General features: G+C 43.0%; 1 protein-coding gene across 14 annotated transcripts in view; it reads left to right on the forward strand.

The window, feature by feature from the left end:
- The window catches only part of AGAP1 (ArfGAP with GTPase domain, ankyrin repeat and PH domain 1), a 396570-nt gene extending 373126 nt beyond the window's left edge, over positions 1-23444 (forward strand). For all 14 annotated transcript variants that reach the window (XM_074910246.1, XM_074910247.1, XM_074910249.1 and 11 more), the window contains 2 exons: positions 14023-14278; positions 14767-23444. In XM_074910246.1, coding sequence (XP_074766347.1) covers positions 14023-14278; positions 14767-14970 — 460 coding nt within the window. In that variant the 3' untranslated portion in view covers positions 14971-23444. The remainder of the gene's footprint in view (positions 1-14022; positions 14279-14766) is intronic.
- The last annotated feature ends 535 nt before the right edge of the window (positions 23445-23979 follow it).

Genomic DNA, 23979 nt, shown 5'->3' on the forward strand with positions numbered 1-23979 from the left:
AGGACCCACTCTAGAAGTCTCCTTGGGGGGGGGGGAATGACAGTCTTCTGCTGAGTATTATGATGCTCTTGTAATTTGACAAAGCATCAGCAAAGTAGATACTGAGTTGTGCTGGATCGAGGTTATGATTTGTGTGTCCTCACATCCCTCAGTTCTTCTGTCCTCTCCTATTTGAGTCAAGCTGCATTTTAACTAATTTCCCCTTCTAGTAGTAATTATGTGTATACCATTTCCCTTTGCTTGGCATTGTAAAGCAAGCTCTTTGTTTTCAAGGGGAATAAATACTACGTGCAACTGATGGAGTTCTGCAGCGCCAGGGTATTTTTCACCAATCCAGGGGCACATCTTCTCTTCAAAATAAGAAAAGACCTATTGTAATTAGAGTGTAAGCCTTCTTTTAAAAGGGTGACTGCCAAGGGGAAATTATAAAGACTTAAGACAGTAATTATCAGCCACTGAAAATAGCAAATCAAGCTGTCCATACCAATATCCCAGAGGAAGGTGCCCCAGGAGCTGCAGAGAGGGGTTAAATTAGAGGCGCCTGGGTGCCAGCCCTCTGAGCCACGGAAGGTGCTGATTGTAGTTGTCAGTTTTCTGCTGTTATAAGCTCTCCTGCTATAAATACAACCCAGCCACCCTGGTCTTAAAAGGATCCTTAAACCTTCCTTTTCTCCCCTTCCACTGCTTCAAAAACACAGCGGCTGACAGTCCAAATGTTTGAAATAATTGGATTCTGCATTCTAATTCATCTGTAAAGTATTCGTTGATTAAATTAGCCTAATAGATATTATTTCTTACATGACTGCATAATTTCATCCTGATTGGATCACTATGGCACTAACGAGTCCCCCCATTTACTATTGACTTGAGATTCACAGAAGGCTAGAGATAACTATCATCTTGTTTTCATTTTTTTCTTTCCCAGGCTAAAAGTTAAACTGATTTATACTAAAAGGGCATACAGCCGATGCTCAGGTACAGTTGTATTTTATTCTTCAAGACCAGTGTTAGAAGGAAAAAAATATTGGTTTATATAATCTTGAGCCCTCTTTTATTTACTCAGTGGGTTGTTCTGAAGCAGAAAGATTAACTGACCATTTAAATTCCTTTGGGGGAAAATGGAAATATTTTTAAGTAAAATACATTTTATTATCTCATCAAAACAGATAGGCGCATTGCAAATGAACCTCATAAGGACTGCACACATTCAGGGAAATGAAAATACTCCTTTAAAGATAATGTTTCAGTGAAAGTGTTTTTAGCCTGTATTAGTAAGATTTTTCTTTGAGCTGCAATTTGAGTGTAACGAAGAGAAAACAAGAGGAAAACAAAATTATATTTAGTTTTCATGCTAAATGAGAGCAGATATTTCTTTCTGAAGTAAGAAGGAGCTACCTTGGAGTCCCACTCATCTGCCATAAGGATGACAGGCCCGTGCCCCTCTAACTTTCCACATGCAACCAAGCACCCAACCCAAGCAGACCTCCTTCTGCAGAGGGCTTTTGTTGGGAAGGGGTTAACAGCATGATTAGCTTTTTCCCCTGCCCCAGTGGCTGGAAACAGCTGGTGGGTTTTGTATAGCGCCGGTGAACTGAGCAGTCCAAAGAAGTTTTTGGCAAACACTCGGCCTGCCCAGGACAAGAAGAGGTGGGTCAACTCAGGAAACCGTTTTCATGAGCAAACGGGGGAAACAATGACTGCTCAGCAGGAACAGAAAGGAGACCCGCTCCCGCTGAATAGCTCCCCCCAAAAAAACAGCTCAAAAGGAAGAAGGTCCATTCGCTTCTGGGAATCCAATAAATTGTTTCAGGAAGTGAAAGTCTGTCCAGGCTAATGGAGCCGTGATTGACAGGTGGTTCTCATTACAGCGCCCATCAGGGGACAAAGTGAATTCCAATGTTATTTAAGAGGTTAAGTAGAAATAAGATGCAGGTGACAGCCCAAGGCTTGAGGCATCACATACTGCTCTTCCTAAGGGTTTTTTTTTTTTGTGAAGAGCTTCGCCAAAATTTAAAATGAATGGGGGCAGGGGCAGTTTGGCAAGTAAAATTTGGTCCTGCCATGACTAAAGATGAGCTTACCTGGCTGCACAGAAGAAGGAGCAAGGAAGTGAAGGTTGCTTTGGAATTCTTGCATTCCTGTTCCTTAAACTCACGTAACGTGGATGTTAATCTGTCCAGGAGGTTCGGGAAGGTGAGCTTCTATGAGGGGCTGACACATCCCGATGCTTTTGGGCATCTCATTGCAGGAGGAGGAGACCAAAGTACCATGAAGGTCTGTGGTGGTTTGTCCTTCATGTTACAGGCTCAGAAGATCCCATGACCCTTTTCCTGAGCCCCTGCAAGAACATTGTAGTTCTCAGAGCCAAAACAACTGCAATCATACAACATTTGTCTGCTACTTGTGCTCGTGCTGTGGCAGCTGACGAGAGCAAATCACAAAGCTTTTAGCTCAATCAGCACAAATTTGAAGTAATTTTAAATCGAAATATGCGGAGGCCACCTAGGGTTGGGTCAGGTTTCTGGGTGCACTTCTCCGAGCTTTGAACCTAGCTTGAAAAGGAAAATGCATTACTAGTGACTGGAGTTGCCTTGTGTTACTGACAAGGAGGCATCTTTGTACCACCATAGGCTACAAAGCTGAAACTAAACTCTGTGTTTCTAGCCTCATTCAGCAGAAAGTGAAGGCAAACTTGCTTTGCAAAGCATCCAAATCACGGCGTTGCTTGCATAGACCATAAGCACCAAGATGTGGTTTAACCTGTGACCAGAGGTTTAAAGTAGATCTGTATGTATGTTGAAGATGCTAAAACACACAGACTATTTATTTCTCTCTGCTTCTGTATTTTTCTTTTCTGTATGCCTAAATCAGCAGTGTCGGATAGCACTTGTGGATGTCATGGGGTGGGAAGCTGAGGGATCCGCTCGGAGTCACAGTATTGATAGAATATTGCATGGTGCATGGTCAGATGCAAGGATGTAATTTAACGAAGAGATTCACGGCTGGCTTGTGAATGACGGTGAAACTCCCAAGTATGATGTGTGTAATAAATCTGGTTCGATGCAGAATTAATGTGGTATTCAAAATGATTATTTACCATTTGAAGTTCAGATGTGACTGTGTATGAGAAGTAAATAGCTGTGCACAAGGCATTGGGGAAGGGCACTTAGAGGGGAGAAGAAAAATACCCAGTTGCATTGTTTCACAAGTGCATTCCTGGGTAATACTAATGAGAATTGCACTTTAAATGCAGGATTGATTTGTGATGAGATCAGCTCTAAAGAGTACATTTGTGGAATGATAACCTGATTGGTGGTCCTGCCTCTTGAAGGGCTGAAGGGGTCTAATTGGCATATAACGCACTATAAATTTATTAGCAGCTTCTGCTTTCCCATTGGCAGACCTTCTCCTGCTAACCACCAGGAAATTACCAATTTTCAGGAGTTAGTCACTCAAGTCGCACTGCGTCTGGGTTTTAAAAAGAAGCCTACTTTGTCGCTCTTATAAATCCTGGCTTAGAGCTTGTACATCAACGGACGGCTGGAAATTGGTCACTTCTGTAGTAGACAACATGAACATCGTGTGTTTACTATTCAACTTCTATACTTCTTGGCTTGTTCCTCCTTCCCACCTCTTTGCCACAAACCCAAGTTGCGCAAAGACCATTAGGAGCTAACTAATCAGTTTGGCAGCCCTTGGGCTGCAGCTGCCAGAAACCAGAAATCACAATTTTTTGGCAGTTCATGTTCAGGGCTTTGATGTACCTATTGATACATTCAGCCCTGGGGCATATCGGGCAGAAGAGGACATACCCACTACTGGGGGCGGCGGGGGGGGGGGGGGGGCAGGGGGGGCACAATCGAAATATTCAGGAGCCGATGTAATTATTTCAGTGACTTTGCTTTTAACATTGAGTCACAAATTAGAAAATAATATTCACATGTTTCTTCTAATTGGTAACAGATTAAGGATATTTTACCTGTTTTAAATAATTTCCAAATGTGTCCTGAAGAGAGATTTGCAGAGACACAACTGAAAGAGAGAGGGCACTTATGCACTGAGCATGCTTGGGCAAGAAGCTTTAATTCTTTAATTCTGGCTTTAATTCTGGAACACAGCTTTTAAATCCCTACACACCTCTCTCTGGAGGTGATCTCGAAGTGGAACTTGCTGTCTCTTTTGGCAGCCGTCTCCGGTGTGGATTTTCTTTGCTGTCAGGTTTTATGTGGGTTTCCCCCTGTTAAGCACCAACCGTATGGCTTGTAAATCATAAAAGCCTAAAGGTTTGCAAGTGATTAATAGGCAGAGGTGCGCAATTAGAAATGCCTCAGCAGTACTTGAGCACTCAAGTGTCTTTTGAAAACTGAGTCCATTTCTAATCTCGCCTTTTGGGGCACATTTGGGCAACCCCAGTGTTGTGTGTCCCGTTGTTTAAAATATGCAAACAAAAAAAGCAGCTTTGAGGTTTCATTTCTTAGGTGCAGAGGAAACCTCATGAATTTCTGTGTATGTTAACTGCTGAGAATTTCTCAAGTCTTTCTCTTTTTTTTAGTCTTAGTTACTCAAGTTAATTCTTCATCTCCTTTGCTTTTTCAGAAATGTGAGCTGATCTACCAACAGCCTTCTTTAACCTAATTATCCTCTGTAGTTTTAGAAGGGCACCAAACACCTGCAGCCCACTAAAACTGAGGTAGAGGAAAGTGCCATCACTTGCTGAATGGAGAGAATACCTCAGGAGATCAAACTTGCCAAGAGAGGCGTCATTTTTACTAAATAAAAATAGTCATTAAATGGAAGAATCTGATGACATTAGCGATTTCTGTAGAGTCCTTAGTGTCGGTGAGATGTAAGAGGCAGCCAAAGCAGCTGAAGAAGTAACCATTAGAGCTGGTGTGGTGGAACAGGCAAAGGTGTGTTGGTGGAGAGAGGAAGATGCATTGGAGAGAAAGAGGAGGGTATGAGATATACTGGAATTGCTGATGAGGAGACGTTGGAAGGGGAGGGGAGCAGAGGTGATTGCTCCAAAGTCACTAGGGAAGAGTTGGACAGCATTAGAGGTCTCTGTGGCATTTGAAGAACGTGGGTCACAGAAGTGCTGCCCATCGGGATGGTGCAGCTACTTCCCAGCTGTCTAGATCTTCAGCTGCAAACGTGCCTGCCTTCCACTACTGAGTTGTGCAGAGCAAGCATTTGTTTTTATTTGCTTGCTGCTCCAAATGTGTTTTTCTTCACAGTCTATGCTCAAATACAATGTTTATTACTTGTATTTTCTTTTTTATGTCTTAGATAAATTCAGTATAACGTTGGTTTGGGGTTTTTTTTTTTCAAATATTCCAAAGAGTATCATCTTACTACTTCTGCTGGAATTAAGATAATATTAAAGCCCCCTAAAAGGGCTTTGGTTTTTCCTTGTAAATCAAACTATAGGACTTATTGATAACAAAGGATCAAAATTTTGGAAGGTCTTTGTGAAGCATTGTAATTAGACTGCCCTCTTCCTGATCCTCGGGTAAAGGTTGCGTTCCCATTCTGCAGCCCACAACATATATTTTCCATTTGGGTCACTGAAGCCACATTTGCATGCTAAGCAAGGTCTCATTTGAGATCCTTTTAATGTCTACGTTGCACATTTGTCAGCCCTTTGGGTAGACCTCAGAGGGTCTTGTCTCCCCCCTCTTATTATTTGTAAGGCATTGGCACACTCATAGTTATGCTGCCTCTCTGCTTTACAGCATTATGAGCAGAGGAGAAGCTCCATTTCTCTTCTCTCATCTGTTTATGATGTGATACGTTCCAAAGCAGATCACATCAGCGACTGTTATGGTATCCTTAATGCGCTGTGATAGTCGCATCACGGGAGGAGCCGCTGGAAAGCGCATCGCTGATGTACGTCCCTGTTACATGCCACATTACTCAGGGTCTGTGGGAACCTCACTTGGCTACCTCGCTCTGTCTCTCACCTGGCACAGATTATTGAGATTTATGCATTGAAATATTTGTATGTCACTTCCCCCCCGCCTTTGAATACTGTACAGAGCTTCCCCTAATATGAATATGAAACCAGAAGCCTGGTGTGGGGTGAAAAGAGACAGATTTTTAGACATTAATAACCATTTTCTAATAGTTCACTTTTAGGTCTGTTACCTGTTCAAAACTGCTTGTCATGTTTCGTGTGAAAATTGATTTCAAATGTAATTTTCATATTTTTTCTTTAAAAAACGATAAAATGTGTGTAATGCTTTCTTGAGCTATATTTAAAATACTGTTGAATTAAGTATAGCCTTCCTATAGGAGAAAATTAGTGTTAACAAATTGCAGATTAATGGAATCTTCTAACCTGAGTGACTGTATATCAAATTGTAAATTGAAATTTCCAGTCTGTGTTTAGGTAGTGGCACAATGCAGCTTGATTTATACACTTAAGACATCAGGTTAAGTATGGTTACACATGAATAATGAAATGCATTAGATATGTGTTTGCAGTTTCTATTTCTGCATATATATATTACTGCAAACAAACAAGAAACAAATATAGTCCTTGGTTTTAGCATTTTCATGCAACTGTTCTAGAGCAGCTTTTGGCTTTTTTTAGATAATATTTGTAGTATCCTCAAGTGTTGATGAGGGTTGACCACTCAAGAAGTGGAACTAGTCCATCTAAAACCACACAGTGATAACATGCTTATTAGCCTTTTTTTGGGGGGTAGCCAGCACAGCGATATGTTTTGGTTTAAATTTTACATGGATGTTTATATGCTTGTACATCAATACCTAGGTAAAAGGATTTGGAACATGAACTCAATAGTTGCTGTTGGTCATCAGAGTATGGGTCAAAAGGAACAGTCATTCACGGCTGTTGTATTTCAGATTCTCGTAAGGTCTCTCTTTGCACACGTTAGCAGAAACCCATCTTCCTCCAGTGTTCACAGTGCTTTTTTTATTGTTTTCAGCAAGCTAAATCTGTAAAATCCTTAAAGTTCACCATTGTTAGGTGGGGGGTTTTTTCCTCATAAATGTTGCTGGCAATGCTGTTTAAAAAAATTCTGGGGCTCTTGGGGTTAGTGGAAAAGTGCAATTTATGGCATTCTTCAAGCTTTTCGTTAAATCTCTAGGGACTGTTTTCATTTCACATAGTTGCACGGAACAAAAAAAGCTTGGATTTGTATTGAGAAAAGACCTAACCAGCTTGCAGGGCTTACAGTTGTCACACTTATGATCTTTATTCTCAACTTAATAAGCCTTTTCGTAGTACCTGCAGTATTCCCTGCAATTGTATGTCACATAGCTTTTGCTTAACTTTATATGGAGTAAACCTCAGGCGTGATATATTTTATCAAGTATACCTTAAAAATTACTAGATTGAGTGTTGAGCAATGAAAACATAAGTTTGCTGTAATTTTATGTGATATATCAGAGCCCACAATTGCAGGATATTTATCTAAAAAGCCTGAAGTCAGTAAACCTTGATGTCTCAGCCAGGCTGGTAATTAATGTTGTGCAGTAATAAATCCTGCGGGTATCTTAACACCTAAGGGAGAGCCGCTGGTTACTTCATGACATCGCTGGCAGGCTAACCGAGAAGTGCAGAAGTAACAGCTATTTTTGAGCCCCACGTAGGGGGATATTGTCAGAAGAGAGGGCAAAAAAAGTAGAGAAGCTCTGCTGAATCCTACAATTAGGCTGGTAAGTGTCATGCAAGACATGATTAATTTGAGAAGCACATACAGCTTTGCATGTAGGAGCGATCTCTGTCTGTCATGCGTCTGTCATGCATAGTAGGGCTTTTTTTTTTTCCCTTAAACACACAGCTATAAAAGGAAAACTGGAAAATGTAGTAGAAGAGCTATCGGTGGAGAAGTTCCTGATCTATGGGCTTCAGAAAAATGCTCCCTGACAGTGCGAGGGGCTTTGGGCATGCTTCTGATGGGAAGCCACCTTTATTTGTGTCTTTTGCGGCTGGTGGTAGGAGAAATAACTTGAATTTGACATATTTTGACGGCTCTGAGTTGTCTCTCTCCATCTCTCCTCGCTGGTGGACAAAAATTAGCAGGTTTAACAGCAAGTTGAATGCACTACTCAGCCAAATAACTTCCCCAACAAAGACAGTAATTAAATCATTTCCAAGGTGAGTTACTACACTGCTCGCCTGGAGAGCCCTGGTCCAGAGTCCAAGGCAAGACATGGGTTGGCTTATCTGTGGCTTTCTTATAGGGCTGGTCTTCACCCGTCAGGGATGTTTAACTTGTAAGAAGTAATAAGCTTAATAGGTTGACTTTATTTAATTATTAATGATCCCTTTCTGTCCTTACAGCTCATAAAACACCCTGTAGGTTGGCAAAACACTCATAATATTGATCAGGAGCCAGAGAGATATTTATTTCCTCTTTGCCCCAGTGCACATAAATCTTGGTCCTTTTCCTCAGCAGGCGGGATTTACAGTGGCCTGTTCCTTAAAAGCTTTTCGTAATTAAGGAATAAATACCCATCGGTCTTTGTTTGCTGTCTAGAGCCCTCTTGTTTGCCGGGGACCTATATATCCCTGGTGGGCTTGTGCGCCTTCCCCCTTAGCAACGCAGCCGGGGAGAGAAGGCATGCATGCTAGGAAGCAGTCAACTGCTAAGCACTTACTTTGCAATAGAGTGGGGTCTTCTCCTGCAGAGAGAGGAAGCCCCTGTGTTTTCTCAGCATATTGTTCCCAGCTCCTCTTCCATGCCTCTCCTCCCAGTTCCTGCTTTGCTTGGGACAGGAAGACACTTTGGAAATTCCTTGCTGCTAGCCCTTTCTTCTCGCCTTCTCTCCTTCTCCCCCCTCTGCTAGCCGCAATTAAAAACATCGTGAACCTTTCCCAACATTTCAATCCCATCTCCCCCCACCCCGATGTTTCTCTTTTACCCATCCCAACATTGCATTGCCACCTCTATCCAAAGTGATGCGGTTTATCAGACGCACACCGGGTCATCGCGAAGGGGTTTGTTGAAATGGCAAGCCCCAGCACAGCCGACTGCCCAGCGCTGGTCATTAGGTGATGCACGCTTCTTGCATGCTGGACCACAAAGCTAATGACACATTCTGGACCTCTCCAGGAGTTTGGGAGGTACAGGGGTTAGATTTACTTCATTTTCTTGGAAGAGACACATTAACCTTGTCATCTGGCCAACAGGAGAGAAAATTTGGCAGGACTCTTGCTGAGCTGGCCAGGCTACTACTGCATTAAACAGTTGTACTTCAGTGAGCAACCAGAAACGGCAACACATGGGCATGGCACATGCATGGTGAACTAGAGAGACCATTTAGAGGCCTCCTCAGTTACAGAATTATTTTCTTTAGCAAGAGAGAAGAAAACATTAAAAAATTTCAAGAGCTTTTTAGTGTTGTCAGAGGTGTAGAGGATAAAACTTCACTTCAAAATGCCTGCACCAAGCTGTTCAGTGTTTGTGGTGGTGGGAAATCAATGCTCTGCCATGGTAAATACCTGCTGTCTGTTACGTTTTTAATGAAACCTTTCAAAATTTCATTGAGCTCTTTAACAAACGGTGAGTAATTCTAGGTAACGGGCAAGCAACAAACATATTTGTTATCCTTGTTATCGCTTTGGTAAGAACAAGGTTGCTCTTGCGCTGGAGCTGTTGAATTTTGATGGCAAGTTCTCAGGCTCTCCATCCGCATGCTGTTGCCTACACAATCAGTTCTGAGTTGCCATATGAACACAGCTTTTATTTCCACCCTGCACATCCTTTTCGCGTTTGCCTTTCGTGCCTCTCCACCAAGTATATGAGAGGGACAAGTGAAGTTGAAGGCAGAGGTGAACAGAAGCAAGGAGTAGAACGGAGAGTTGATACCAGCAGTACGAGTCTCCTGCTCACATTTGTTGAATGTAAAAACACATGCATTTAACTGAGGTGGGAGAGCCACGTGATGCGCTCTACGGGGCTGAGCTGTGTAGGATGTGGGCTCCTAAATGAGCATCTCTGGTACAAACCCACAAGTGGGGAATGTAGTGTAGCTCCTGGAGCAAAGCTGTGCTCTAAGCAAATCTGCTTTTTATATTCTCTTATGCTACCTAGTTAGCCCTCCCCCCTTACAGTGCCCAGTATTTATGTTTCCGATAATAATGATGTGATGTGGCTGGCAGAGTAATTTAAATAATTGGACATTATCTTGAGAAGCAAGCACCTAATTAGATCAAAATAAACTGAGAACTGAAATTTTCATCTGTTTCTAATAACCCTTTACCTATGTACAGTATCGCTGCCATGGCAGAGATGTCATTATTCACACCACTGTGTGTACTTAAAGTTCACTGGTGATGGAAGAGCTTGGTGGTATTTTTTGGCCAAAGCTTAGTGACTCGTTCTTCTCCTGGTACCGCAGAGTATTTTTCAGTCTTACTTTGTTGTATTTGGCCCTTGTATAACCAGTGAGGTTTGAAGTTTGTATCAGGACTCTGGATTTGAATGCATAGCTTCAGAGAAAGTCTGATCATCTAGTTTTATTTTTTCTTTCTCTAAATTTATCAAGGAGTTTATAATCTACTAATTTTGTGCATATGCATTGAAAAAATAACAGCTAGTGTTAAGATTAAGTCATTTTAGTACATATGAGGAAGAGACAGATCACATATTCTCCAACATTAGGTATCATCGGGACCATCTGAGCACATGAGGATGTTGCCTCTCCCACACTGGCTTTAATCTGGTCCTGAGCAAAGAACTCTGCTGGATTTTAAAAGTTCAGTAAGAGTCTTGTTTTGGCTTTGACAACTACATCTGAAAGCCTCTGGTGTTGAGACAGTTGTTTAGAGTGGAAGTTACCAGGATTACGGCTAAGGGAAGAAAATGAGGGAAATATTTACTAGCCGATGTATGTTTCGTTTATTTTTAGGGGTTGGTTCGGTGTCTTTCTCCTGATTAGTTGCTCTTCCTCACATTTCCTCGTACTCTTATTCAGTTGATTTATTTAAAGGTATGTCAGTGCTGGCTGAAATGAAACACTGTGCCTCTTCTTCCTGCTTATTGCTGACCGCTCCAATAATTCATTTTTTAGCTCATTAGCTAACAGGGGATGTGAACAGTGGTCCTCCAGGGAACTGCAGTGAGGTTAAGTGATCTACTGCTGACAACTCTGCTCTTGGACTGGCCTTCCTTGGGGGAAATGAAACCTCAACCAAGACAAGCTGTGGATCCCAGAAGTGAAATTGGGGCATCAGAGCAACAATTACAGTATTTATGTCTTGTTGTCAGGATTTCCGAGATGAATGCGAGCTGCAGAGCTGAAGCTGTCTTCCAGGGAAGCCCCCAGGACTTCCCGTTCAGAAAGCAATGGTTTGTGCCAGAGATGTAGGGACGATGTCTGTGGACATTGGCTTTCTAGATACTCATTCAAAACAGTACTCCCCCACCCTGACACTCTCCTGTCCATGCAGCATGGGTGATCCCTCTGTGATAAAGTTTTGTTTTCTACCAGAAAATCTGAATGACATACCTTTCTTGAGCCCAGTTTGTACAGTTGAATAAGATCTAAATCTCATTCGATAGCTGATGTCAGCGACATGCTGCCCCCAAATGTCAGAGGCTTTCAAAACACCTTTAGGGTTTTTTTGTAGTGTTTGCTGTGTTCCCACCACAACCCTTAATGTGACTCCAAAAGTAGAATTGGGCCTTAATGAATTGAGTCCTCTGGTGCCCTGTGTGGTCAAGAAAAAATAGTCAGGCTTTCTGAAAAGGGAAACTGAAGTGAGGTAAAATAACCACGTGCGAAGGTTGAATTTTTAGGTGAGTGTAGCCAAGTGGCACAGCCTGCTGCTGGCTGCAGGGTCCTGCTCAGGCAAGCCATGCCAGTGAGCATCTCCTGAGGGACCCAATGCCTCCCCGGCTGCTCCTCGGCTCTGCATCACATTTCCTCTGGTTGAGGGATGAATCCTGACAGGAGCATACAGTCAGCACTAAGGCAGAGCAGTTAAGGGTTACCTGATCATTCTGCAGGAGAGCGCCTTAAGGAAGGACCATTTGCATCCTCTCCATCACTAGTGCAGAATGCAGCATGTTCCCCATCCTGTTAGATTTATTTTTAAAGAGATTTTCTTGTTCTTTTGCCAGGACAGTAGGATAAACCTGAGCAGGTTTGGATTGTTGGTGTCTATCCTACACTCCTGCAGCCTTCCAAGAGCAGCAGGATGGCCTTTGCACTGCTCCCGTACTCTGAAGTCCTCTGCCTGAACTCAGCATTTATTGTCTCTATTTCGGTACATATCATAGCATCACTATTACAGTTTAAGGTGAATTGTGATTAGAAGTGGGAGACTTGTGTAAAACAACTTGTTTTCTAAACAGAAAGGGATTTCTCTTCAAGCCATGGTGATCACAGCAACCAGTGCTCTGACAGGAGCCAGAAGTTACCATCACTCAAAAGATGGTCTGGGAAAGAGGTGGGATTCATTTGCAGACCCTATACATATTGATAGATATATAGTTATATATATATAAACATATGTGAGCTTTACTAAACATTCTTGAAGATACATTAGATGGTTAATGAGCCAAGTGTTGCAATAATGCCCATATTATTGTAAATAATGGCATGTATGTTACTTTATTCTCCTCATTACGCTGGTTTTGGGTTTTTTACCTTAAAAAAGTACAATCACAAAGAACATGAGTTAAGGATGCAATAGTAACAAAAGTCCTTTACTTCCTCCTCTCCATCTGGAATACCTGAAATGATACTCTCTTTATCAGATCGTGCCATCAAAGGTTAATTTGCAGCTCCTGAAATGTTTGGGGTTTTTTTGGTGTGTCTTTTAGCTTGCAGGAGTCATTCAAAGGTTTGATTTAAACGAAGCACTCTGTGTTAATTTTCTGTTTGCACTTTTTCTCTGAAAAAAAAAGCTCTGAACCTGTTTGTAAGGTAAATTGTGGTGGGGTAGAGAAGCAGATGCTTTGGGAAGCTGTGCCTGAAAGCATCTAGGGAGGTCAAAGCAAGGTCACTCCACATGTACCAGGAAATGATGCAAAGCTAATCCAGATTTGCTGTTGGAAGGATCTGTTTACCTAAGTATTTAAAAACAGATTAGGGCTAACCTGACACTAGATTACTGGGAGTAGTGTAAACACGGCTGAAAGGCGTAAACAGAGCTTTGCCTTTTGTACTCCAGAGGAGAAAATCTGTCACCAGTAACAAGTTGCCTGACTTAGGTGATATATATGGTTTTCACAGGCTGAACAGATTACTTGAGGTACCTCTAAATGGGACTTTGTCTAGGGCCAGATCTCTTAGATCATATAATTGTATGGTAACTTTTTTAATGGAGAGTTGAGGGTCTTGTTTGTAATCCTTGTTCTCCTGTAACTTGATAGCATCCAGAAAGCTTTTGATATTTCTTTGACATATCAGGAGGAAATGGTGCTTCAAAGTATTGTTTTGGTGGTTTGCATTTTGGAAAAACAAACAGGAACTGTCCGTAGGCCTTTTGCATTGGAAACATTACTCAGTTTGTAGAAGGAAAAAGCACCCCTGCAAGCAAGGCTATGTCTTTCAGGGCTTCTTTCCTGTCTGAAATGCAAGCCCAGGTGCTTGGTTACTTCTGGTCTTAGATACAGAAATTTGGTGCGTTTTTTGTAACGTATTTTGCAGCACAACCTTAACGTGGAACCGGGCTGCTTGTTTTGTCTTTGGTCTTCATGATGGTGAGGGCTCTCACACTGACCTCTTGCCAGCCCTCGGGGCAGCCCAGGGTTTTTTAAGACCTCCTGGCAACCCCGTAGGCAATGGCACCCACTGAGGGTGATCCTGGGCACTGCAATAACATGTCTCAGTCATGACGAGATGGGTGACACAAATGTTGCTGCAAAAATACAAGGTTTGGATGAATGATTTCTAGGAGGGTTTTCTTGCCAAAAAATTTGAAAGGGGAATAGGTTTTTTTGTTGGTTAACTGCTGTTTGCTAGTATACTGGTAGCTGAAATGCCACCGTTTAGAGGCAGCAAAGACAGCTTAGAATGACTTGTCTCCTTTGGCTTCTCTAGGGAAGAAAAAGAGCGCTGGATACGTGCAAAATATGAGCAGAAGCTCTTCCTTGCCCCAGTGCAGTGCCTGGAGCTTTCTCTGGGCCAGCATCTCCTGAGGGCTACAGCTGAGGAGGATTTGCGGACGGTCATCCTGCTCCTGGCCCACGGGACTCGGGAAGAGGTGAACGAGACCTGTGGAGACGGTGATGGGCGCACTGCCCTCCACTTGGCATGCAGGAAAGGAAACGTGGTGTTAGTGCAGCTCTTGATTTGGGTAAGTACTTGATGTCCAGGGGAGGGGGCTTGCTGGGTTGGCTTTTGCTTGGCTGTGTCCCTCAGCAGGACCTCCCAGACCTGCTATTTGAGGGTTTCACAGTGAGTGAATCTGAATGTTCCTCCCTGCACGCTCTCAAAAGACAGCACCATGCTAAAAAACTCTGCTTCTGCCTGCATCTTGGTGGAAAGTAAAGGAGAGCATAGGAAATGAAGAAGGAGAGATTCCCCTAGCACCTGTTAGCAACACCCCTGCAGCGAATTTTGCTCCGCACGTGAGACTCTCTCCCTGTAGAAACCTTTACATATGTGACTTAGTGCTGCTGTCCTCACATTGTCAGGCTAGTATCCTGCCCGCTCCCTCTTCTCCCTCTCCTGCCTCTCCCCATCCTCACTGAAATTCAACCCTATCTGTCCCGAATCTGCTCCCTCCATTTCAAAGCTCTGTTGGCACCGCAGCTCCCAATGACACATCTCTCCTTTCCATAGTACGGCGTTGATGTGATGGCGCGTGATGCCCACGGAAACACGGCCTTGGCCTACGCCCGGCAGGCCTCCAGCCAGGAGTGCATTGATGTTCTCCTCCAGTACGGCTGCCCCGACGAGCGCTTCGTCCTCATGGCCACTCCAAACTTGTCCAGGAAGAACAATAACCGGAACAACAGCGGTGGAAGGATGCCCACCATCATCTGAGGAGCTCACCCGTGTATTCGCTGACCTGAATTACATCCGCAGCCTCATATTCCTCCATCCCCATCACAGCTCTGCTCTGTGAGTCTGGTAACTCTCCTTTTCCCTTTTCCCTTCGGTACATCCCTGTCCCATCTGGAAATGGCGCATCTGGAGAGCGCGAGGGGATGAGACGGAGCAAAAGGGGCTGCAGAGGAAGCAGTTGTTTCAGTAACAGCTCTCGAATGATGGAAACAAGCAGGCGAGAGCACGTGGGTTGAGCAGGACACACCGCGCGTGGCACCAGGACCATGGGAGAGCAGTCGTCCTCGGGGGGGGACGCAGGCTCCCCGGGCGTGGAGGGAAGGGGCGGAGGGAGAGGCAAGTGAGAGGAGAAGGAAGGAGAGATGGTGACTTTCCGTAACTGACAGTTAAGCACATCAGTACATTTCACCTCTACCAAACGCGACGCCTGGATTTCATTCTCTTCTCTGAAGAGCTTGACGGCATAAATCAGAAGCAAGCACAGAGTTTGTCAGGTTTGAAGCTCCTATGATGGTATGTGTCAAATCAGTTGTAGCTAATCTGTCCGGGGAGAATACTGGCTTCATTACACTTGTATAGTTGAGTTCTTCCAGCATTACCGCTGTTTAATAGAACATGATTAGTCATCACGGAGAAAAAAGCATATTAGCTGAGGAGGTAGTTACATGGCACGCTTCGGTGATTGCTTGGATGTGATTGCAATATTCTTAGAAGCATCATATTATCTCAGACATGTTCTTTCAAGCCCTTGGAGCCCTCCTTTCTAAATTCACTGTCATAATTTAGTATCTGTTTAATTTTTCAGTCCAAAGAGAGGAAATGAGTTGCTGAGTGTTATTTGACTGCAGTCTCCTTGGTGTAAAAACAAAATGGAAAAAATAAATAAGAGTAACTATGAAACACAAAAAGGAATAATGAATACCGCTAAGGAAAAACATTTCAAGTATGTTTAGTGAAATTAATAAACGCATTAAAGGCTAATATTTTTTCAGTCAGCAGAAATAGGTTCTGTCATTTTGCCAAGGTAAATGTGTTGAGTTTTTGGTCACTCCTGTGATGCATTGCCTAACTTATACAGATTTTTGTATTGTGTCTCTAGATTATATGTATGTTAAATCTATTTGAATAAAAAAAATAAATATGCATTGATTTTTTTTTTGTACAGAAACGACATCTCTGTTAATTTATAAACTATAATGGATGTGAACTAAATAATGTGCAACTAGTTAGGATCTGTGGGATACAGATCACTGTACATTGGAAATATTCCCAGCAGTGAACTCTTGTTTCCATTGCAAGCCTTTGAGGAATGTATCAGAAGGAGATTATGGCACGTTTGGCAAGGAAAACAAAAAGTGTACAAGACCTTTTAGAAAGGAAGTAGAGGCTGTTTCTAAGCACTGTAAATACATTTTACTCCAGAAGTCACAAAGCTTTCACAAGCCAAGACAAAAAGCCCTAGTCTGGCTGTGGGAAGATCAGATTTGATTAAGTTCAGAATTGATAGCCTTCACCACGGTGGGCAGGGCATGGCTGCGCTTGACTCCCAACTTGGCTGCTTTCTGGAAGAAAAATGGCTTGTGAAAGTAGCCTGGACAGTTCATTTCAATTCCAAGTTTTTATACTTGATTTGATTATTTTGGTATTACCGGGCAGATCCCAGCTTTTCCTATTTTCAACAAAGTAGGATTCTGGCACTGGGAAGCAGGCTGTATGGTTTCTGGCAGGCAGCAAAGTAATTTTTTTAAGTGGCATATGGCAATGTGAAGAGGGGGGAAGGGTATATCACAGAGAAAGTTGAAAACTCAACTGAATTGGATGGCAGAGGAGCAATTATGTGAAGGCAGTGAGGTGCACACAGCGTAGTAATTTGCAAATCTACCTGCTTGTATGTATTTCCCCAGCCTTCAGTGGTGTTCTTCCTTGGGGCTCTGGATTTCATTTGGCATACAAATGGGAGGAGCATAGCAATTGCTAAATAAACTATATGTGGACAAAATGTGAAGGAAAAAATGTAATCTGGGCATTTTTAAGGGGAAAAAAACAGAAAATTATGGATTTCATGAAAAATCATCAAATTTTAGCAGAAGAGCAAGCCTCAAGGTGGAAGCACGAGAATATTGACTAGATTTTCCTATTTGGTGGTGTTCTCATTTTGTACTTTGTTACTGTATAGACCTTTGACTATTTGGGGGGGAGAATCTTTCTTCAACCAGCCTAGGCTGGCTGCATCAGAGTAAGGCTACAGCTGATTCTCTTCATACTGGTATAATTATTTTTTTTTTTAAATTGAGGAAGGGTGTCTGTTATAATTGATATTTTCCCATCATTCCCATGCAGCTCCCTGATCTTTGGTACTTACGGGTGGTCCTTCAGCAATGGGACAACCCAGCTTAAGGGAATGCTGTGAAGCCTGCTGTGTCTTGGTGCTCATGAGCTTTACACCTCTCTGGGGGAACACAGCAGGGATTCAGGAATCACGGCTCAAGGTCCCAGAGGTGCTATAGCTGCCTGCTGTTCCCCTCGAAGCATCAGGGCATTTGTATCCAAAACCCAAGTCTGATGTTTCAAATACATGGTAGGCAGATTTGCCACCGTTAAGTTCTCAATGCATGTTCCATTTCTGAGCTGTTTTTATCCTAATTTAAAATATTTTCTGTGCATAATTTAATGCTCTCTTTGGGCCACCTTCCTCTTATAAAGCTGAGAGTGATGTTTGAGAAACAAACAAGACAACCAGGCTGTCACACAGATTTCAGGTAGAATAATTCTACACTCCTTTCATAAAAATCTTCTGAAAGCAAACATCAAAAAAGCACAGAATATTTTTAAGAGAGGAAATTCCACTGTATTAAGGGAAAATTTTGTAGCCAGGCTGACCAACTAATAGCCTCATACTTTAATTAAGCAGTAACACAGTTGCTTTTAACCTAAACATAGGGTTTTTTCCTTTGGAGGCATAAGCGTTGGCAGTGCCTATATTGAAGTGGCGTAGGACTAGGTGATGACTTCCCCCGGATGGGGGTCTGCAGGGAGGATGCCCAGTTGTTCATGCAGTGGCAGTCCCTTCAAAAGAGAGAAGATCACCCAGCACCATCTCTTGCAATTCAGGAGAGACCTTCTCTGGCACTACAGCTGGTGGTGCTCCAGCCACAGGAGAACGGGCCAAGGGGCTGTGCCTCATGGGGTGCTGCCTACAGCATCCCTTGCTCAGACGGGTTTGGTTGGATGGCACCTCCTAAACTAGTGGGACAGGCCACCTGGCAAGGAACTCAGGCCCACATAGACTCCATCCCCTCCTTGCGTGGTGATGGACAGGAGGGGAAACCCCTTCCCACCACAGCTGAGAGCGAGCGTGGAGGAAGTTCTCCATGGCTGGAGTCTGGCAGGGCTTGGCTTTTTGAGCTCTGCGTGCTCTTCAGGGGATGTTTTTGCACTTTGCAAAGGATGTTATTGACGTTCTCCAGGTGCGGAAAGAGGCAGTATATACCGACACTTGGTGAATTTGCAGGAATCATTCCCCTTCCTTTCACGCTGTTAACCTGTCCGTTTTCCATGTTTTGTCTCGTGTTTAGCCCCTCTCGTTGCTTTTATGGAACCCACTTGCCAGGCTGTTTACGCCCTTTGAGCATGTTATGAGCAAATTAAAAACAAATTGAGATCCAGTCAATAAGAAATCCCAGCAGAAAGATGTTAGCTAAAGCTATTTTCTCCAGAAATGGAGTCGACGGCTGTGGTTTCCATTGCGTCCCCCATTTAACCCTTTTAATCATCCCAGATACCTTTAAATCCCCCTTCCTCTGCACTTTATCCACAACAACTAAAACACTAAAAGCGAGTCAGCCGTTGCTATTAACATCAGCACTTTCCTTTTGTTTATTTTAAACTAATTGCTGTTTAAAGGTTGGAGATGAGTCGGATGTGTCGCATCCAGCATCTGAACCTTGATATTCCCAGAGTTGAGGGGGATTTACTTATCCTCCCTATTTATGAAGGTATAAGATCTAACCTTGGGAAAATTCAGGGTCTTGCCAGTGCAGAGATTTGGCCAAGGGCTCCCATTACCAGATTTCTGATTCCGTTGCTGAAAGGGAGCAGAAGAAAACCTATTTTTGGAGAACCTTGATATATTCTGAGCTCGATGCTGCTCAGAAAGCCAGGTGAGAGCTCCTGGAAGGTAGAGAGGATTTTTAAGCATTTGGGCATAGTGTATAATAACTGTGTAAACATTAATATTGTTTAATTTGATGTCTTTTCCCCGTTTCCTTAAATTATATGTGTTAGTGCAAAAAAAGCTTTAGCTGCACTTGGAGATTTCCCCTGGCCAGAGGAAGCTGAGTAACGTAGGGAGAGGAATAGAGGTGGGAATGCAGATACGGGCTTAGAAATTATCTCCGGCACTGTAATGTAGTATAATTAGATTATATGGGGTTTGAATAGCTTCATCTTTTATATTTGTATGGAGATTGGGAAAAATGAAGTAATTTGTAGTTTCTAGTATAAAGTAGTAATAGTGGAGAGAAGCACAGGTTTCACAAGGGGGTCCCAAAGGGGCCCTTTCCAAACGTCTCGGGGAGCCACGTTTGCACCTTAACAGGGAACAAATGATCATTGTGGCTGGAGGGACTCAAGGTAAAGGAGGACAGCATTGGGGACCAAACTTGCGGCAGCTTGGCTTGGATAGGAGGCAACTTGCCCATCTGCATCTCATCATCAAGCATATTCGTTTCCCCTCCAGTGGCTGCTACAGCAATGCGTACATGGGATCTCTGGCTGTTAGTCTTGGATCCTCAGTTCAACATCTCCTTCCATTCTTGGTGATTTGTGGGTAAAATTTATTGCATAGAAAAATGGTTTTGGATGTTCTTGGTTTTGCTGCATAGTATAAAAAAAAAACCTGCTACAAATGAAATTTCTTTTCAAGGTACAAAAACACTAAATTACCCCAAGTTAAAAAGTACTGCAATGAGTTTTGACTTCTTAAATTCTAAGCTGCAAGAAGAAGGTTGATTTGAATGGTTTTATTACAAAATAATCTGCTGTTTGAAAAAATATAGAGGTAATAGAGCAAAATATCCAAAGCCGTAGGTAGGTAGATTTGTTGTATTATGATATTATAGGTTTTGTTTTGTTGTTTAGCGTGGGCCAGTTTTTAAAGTACATATCGAGTGATCTCATGACAGTTTACCTTGAGTTGACTGAATCTGTCACACGTTTTGTAGGGAGGTTCAAAGGGTTTTGGCCAAGATTTTCAGGAGCTGTGAATAGTTCATGTTTTGAGTGAAGAATTGCATGATTTCTGAAAAGAAAAGGTTGTTTTGGAGTTGGTTGTTTTCTTTTTTTATAGAGCCATCTTAAGCCCCCGATCACGAGACATGCTTCTGGTCGTCTTGGCCCCAGTGTTTCATTTCAGGTGACAGCAATATGTGGGTGACTTAACTCCCATCGTTTACTACCGTTCCCTGAATGTTCCGGGGGACTTTTGCTTGTAGGCGAATGAAATAAAAATGTCTTTGTGCATTTCAGCAGTTTTAGCTTCTTCATCTCTATATGTCTGCCTGTCTCCCAAATCCCTGTGGCATATTCAAGCAGTAGTGGTCAGTTCTGTTGACAGGCAGAGCTTCAGCTTTCTCTTGGCCATGAACTTTCTGGATGTGTGTTTAGCTTCCAGTACTAAGGATTGACTATTTTGCAGTGCTTCAGAGATAGTAATTTTTACCTGTGTGTTATGTACTAAACGTGAAGGGGGGTGGGGGGGTGGGGGTGGGAATGCTTACAGAGGTCTAATGGCATGTGTTTGGGATGACCATGTTGCTTGCTGGCAGTGGCACCATCATCTCTTTTGTGTATTCCCCGTTTTCCAGAACCAATTGGTGGTTTTTTTGTTTCTGAGAACTGAGGTAGCTGAAAACACATCCCTGGTCCTCTTGAATTACAAGGTATGGGGAGTAAAACCCCTCACAGCAGACAACTTGATAGTGTCTGATCTGTGCTGAAGGCAAGCCCCAAGCTCACGCAGGACTGAGGAAGGGTTTTGGTGCTGAAGGTGGGTTGTTATTTGGCAACTAGTTCCCAGATCTGGGGGTTGAGTTGAGTTGAATAGGTGGATGAAGTGCAGCCAAGGTAGTTTGAGTCATAAGGTAAAGGTAATGTATCACATGGAGGTCATTAGCAACACGTGCTTTGCGTTTGATGTGCATATATGTGCTTATATACACATATATGCTCTACATTTCCACCACATATTAGTGGTGGAAATGTACGCACGTTCATTTACACGTTAATCGAATTCTGTAGCTAGAGCCAGGTTTTCAGTTAGATGTTTCTAGACGGGCGAGTTTCCCGGTTTGACGAAGACCAGCCATTTCCAAGAGCGCAGGAGGCAGGCGCAGGATGGGGGACACATGCTCAAGGGATGGAGAGATGCAGGAAGATGAGATACAGGTTTACTGTGGCTCTTGGGAGCCGTCAGACACTCAGGACTCTCACAGGTGCCTGCCTCAGAGGTTTTAAAAATTTTAAGAATGGTTTTAAAAATTCAGCTTCTTCAGAAAGCAGCACTTAACTTGAGAAAACCTTTTACATGGCAACCGGGACTGAAGTTAGCCCCCTTGCTTGAGAGAAGAAATCCCATCTCACCAGCCCTGGAGGTGTTATCATGGGAAACACCAGAGTAGGAGATTCCAAAGGTGAAAAGGTGAAAAGGACAGAGAACTTGCTGCTCAGAGGCCCTTTTTTATGTAAATTTGCTTGAAACGCAGCTCACGGGCTGATTCAGCGATGCTGTGGGTCCTGCTGCCGTTTGTGAGGCTGTTGGGGGTAACGATGGTGAGATGTTTCTGACGAGCATTCTCCAGGTCGGTCCTTCCTCAAGAGCAGCTCCTCATCCCCCCCTCCATGTGTTCTTGGCCATTAAGCTCTGGCCCCAGAATTTTGTCATGAGGGAGTCACAAACCTCAGCTAAAATGCTGAGGCTTTTTGTGTACTGGGTAGTCCAGGAAAACTTGACCAAAACTAGCTCACACCATTTCTACCCTTGCTTTCGGTGTATCGTCCTACCAGGGGAAGTCAATAGGGAGAGGGTGAGAAAGGTGTTTGCAGGAGCTAGGCAAGGTGTGCAGAAATGGTGGGAGGATCTTTCATTTCCCCTTCTTGCGTCTGTGACAAAAGAATTACTTTGAAATGCTGTTGAAAACCCCTCCAAGCATTTTTTCTGATGTATCCAGCGATTCAGCTGGATTCTCCGTTGAATCTGATGAGCTCATTTTGCCAGTCCATGGGGAAAATAGGGTGTATTCACCCTCTGAAGGGGAATTTCCTTTGCTCTGTGGGAATACCAGCTTTCCAGGGGACCACATGCATTCGGTCCAGCTCTCTTGTACTATTCAGACGTCAAGAGCATCTTTCAGTTGTCGGCACCTTGAGTAGGAGCAGGTGGGTGCACAAACTGAAGGGGTGTTTGGGAGAGGAGTGTCTTTTAAAACACCAGGGACTCGTTTTGTGTAACAGTTGCCTTTGGACTCTGGTTGGGGATTGCTGGGGGCCTGATTCTGCAGCTCCTGCTGCCTTAAACCTCTTGACTTCAGCAGGATTTGAGCGTATCCCAAGTATTTTGCCCAAGTCTGAGGCAAAACAGGTTCAAGGCGGCAGAGTTTGGTGCAGATGGGCTGTATTGTGACCTCTCTGAAGTCAGAGTTTGGCCCCTGGCTTCAGTGGGGTGGTGATTTGAGGTTCAATCCAGCCGGCACCTTTATTCTGGGAAGCACCATTGGCACTGCTTGGGAAGCAAATGTGTACGCTGGGTTTTTTTCTTTATTCCTTCATACCCTGTGACCGCCTGCAAAGGCTAGGTTTTACGTTTGGTCGCATTTAGCCCCAACGTCTTTCAGTTTTTCTGCTTTGTGATGTTTGTCTTTCTGGTTGGGATAGGGAGAAGGGGAGCCCAGGTGAGTAGGGACACCTGAGACCTCTGCTTGGGCTAGAGGCAGCAAACACCTAGCACATGTCAGGCTTTATAGCAAGTTTTGGGGTTGTTTTTTTTCTGTTTCTGTAAATAGTAATGTATAAATGATGACAAGACAGTGTGGAAATTATTAAAAAAAAATACATCTTTTGTTGTTGTTTTTATATTACCTCATTCAGCAAGTTTGTTTTACAATGACTCAATGATGCTTTATTTATATTGTTTGTACTGTAATTAAACCGATTGACAAACATTTCACTTTGCTTGTTGTTTCATATGATTTTGGTTTGATTAAGTATGCCAGTTTGTATTATTTTTCCCCTTCCTCTCTCTCCGCGTTGAGATTTTTGTGTCAGCTGTACAGTATTCTGGATAATTAAAAGGAAAAATAAATAAAAATGGGAAAAAAAAGTTGTAAAGTACTGCAGAGAGAGGCTGCTATATTGTATAGGTCTCTTTCTAATAAAGACAAGAAAACTTGTTCGTCACAGCTTGCTTCTTTGCTTGAGTCTTCATTGCCATGTTATTGAGATATACCTGCCCTGGCCCCACTTTCTTCTCGTATTAATGATGAGATACTGTCACTCTTTGCCAGTAATAAAGATGAAGTATTATCCGAGACCTGGGATGTCGGAAGAGCCGGTAATGGTGCAAATTGATAAATTAAAAAGCAATAAGTCAACCGGACCGTAATGGTGTATATCTAAGAGTTCTGAAAGTGCTTATGAACTGAATGACAGATCTCCCAGCAAAAATATGCGAGCTTTCATTAAAAACAGTTATTCTCCCTGAGGAAGAGAGAGTAGTAAATGTTGCACCTAGACTTTAAGAGTCTCTGGAGGAGATCCAAGGAATTAGGCCAGTAACGGTTACATCTGTATCTGCTAAATTGGTTGAAATGATCATTTAAAATAAGAATAATAAAACATCTTTAAGGTCATGATATGGTATGGTCTAATCACTTCTTTGAAGGAAAATCATGGCTCTCTATTAGGCTTCTCTGAAGAAGTCATTTAAAGCCCTGA

Source organism: Athene noctua, chromosome 7 (genome assembly GCF_965140245.1).
Source record: "Athene noctua chromosome 7, bAthNoc1.hap1.1, whole genome shotgun sequence".
In the NCBI taxonomy this organism is placed as follows: domain Eukaryota; kingdom Metazoa; phylum Chordata; class Aves; order Strigiformes; family Strigidae; genus Athene; species Athene noctua.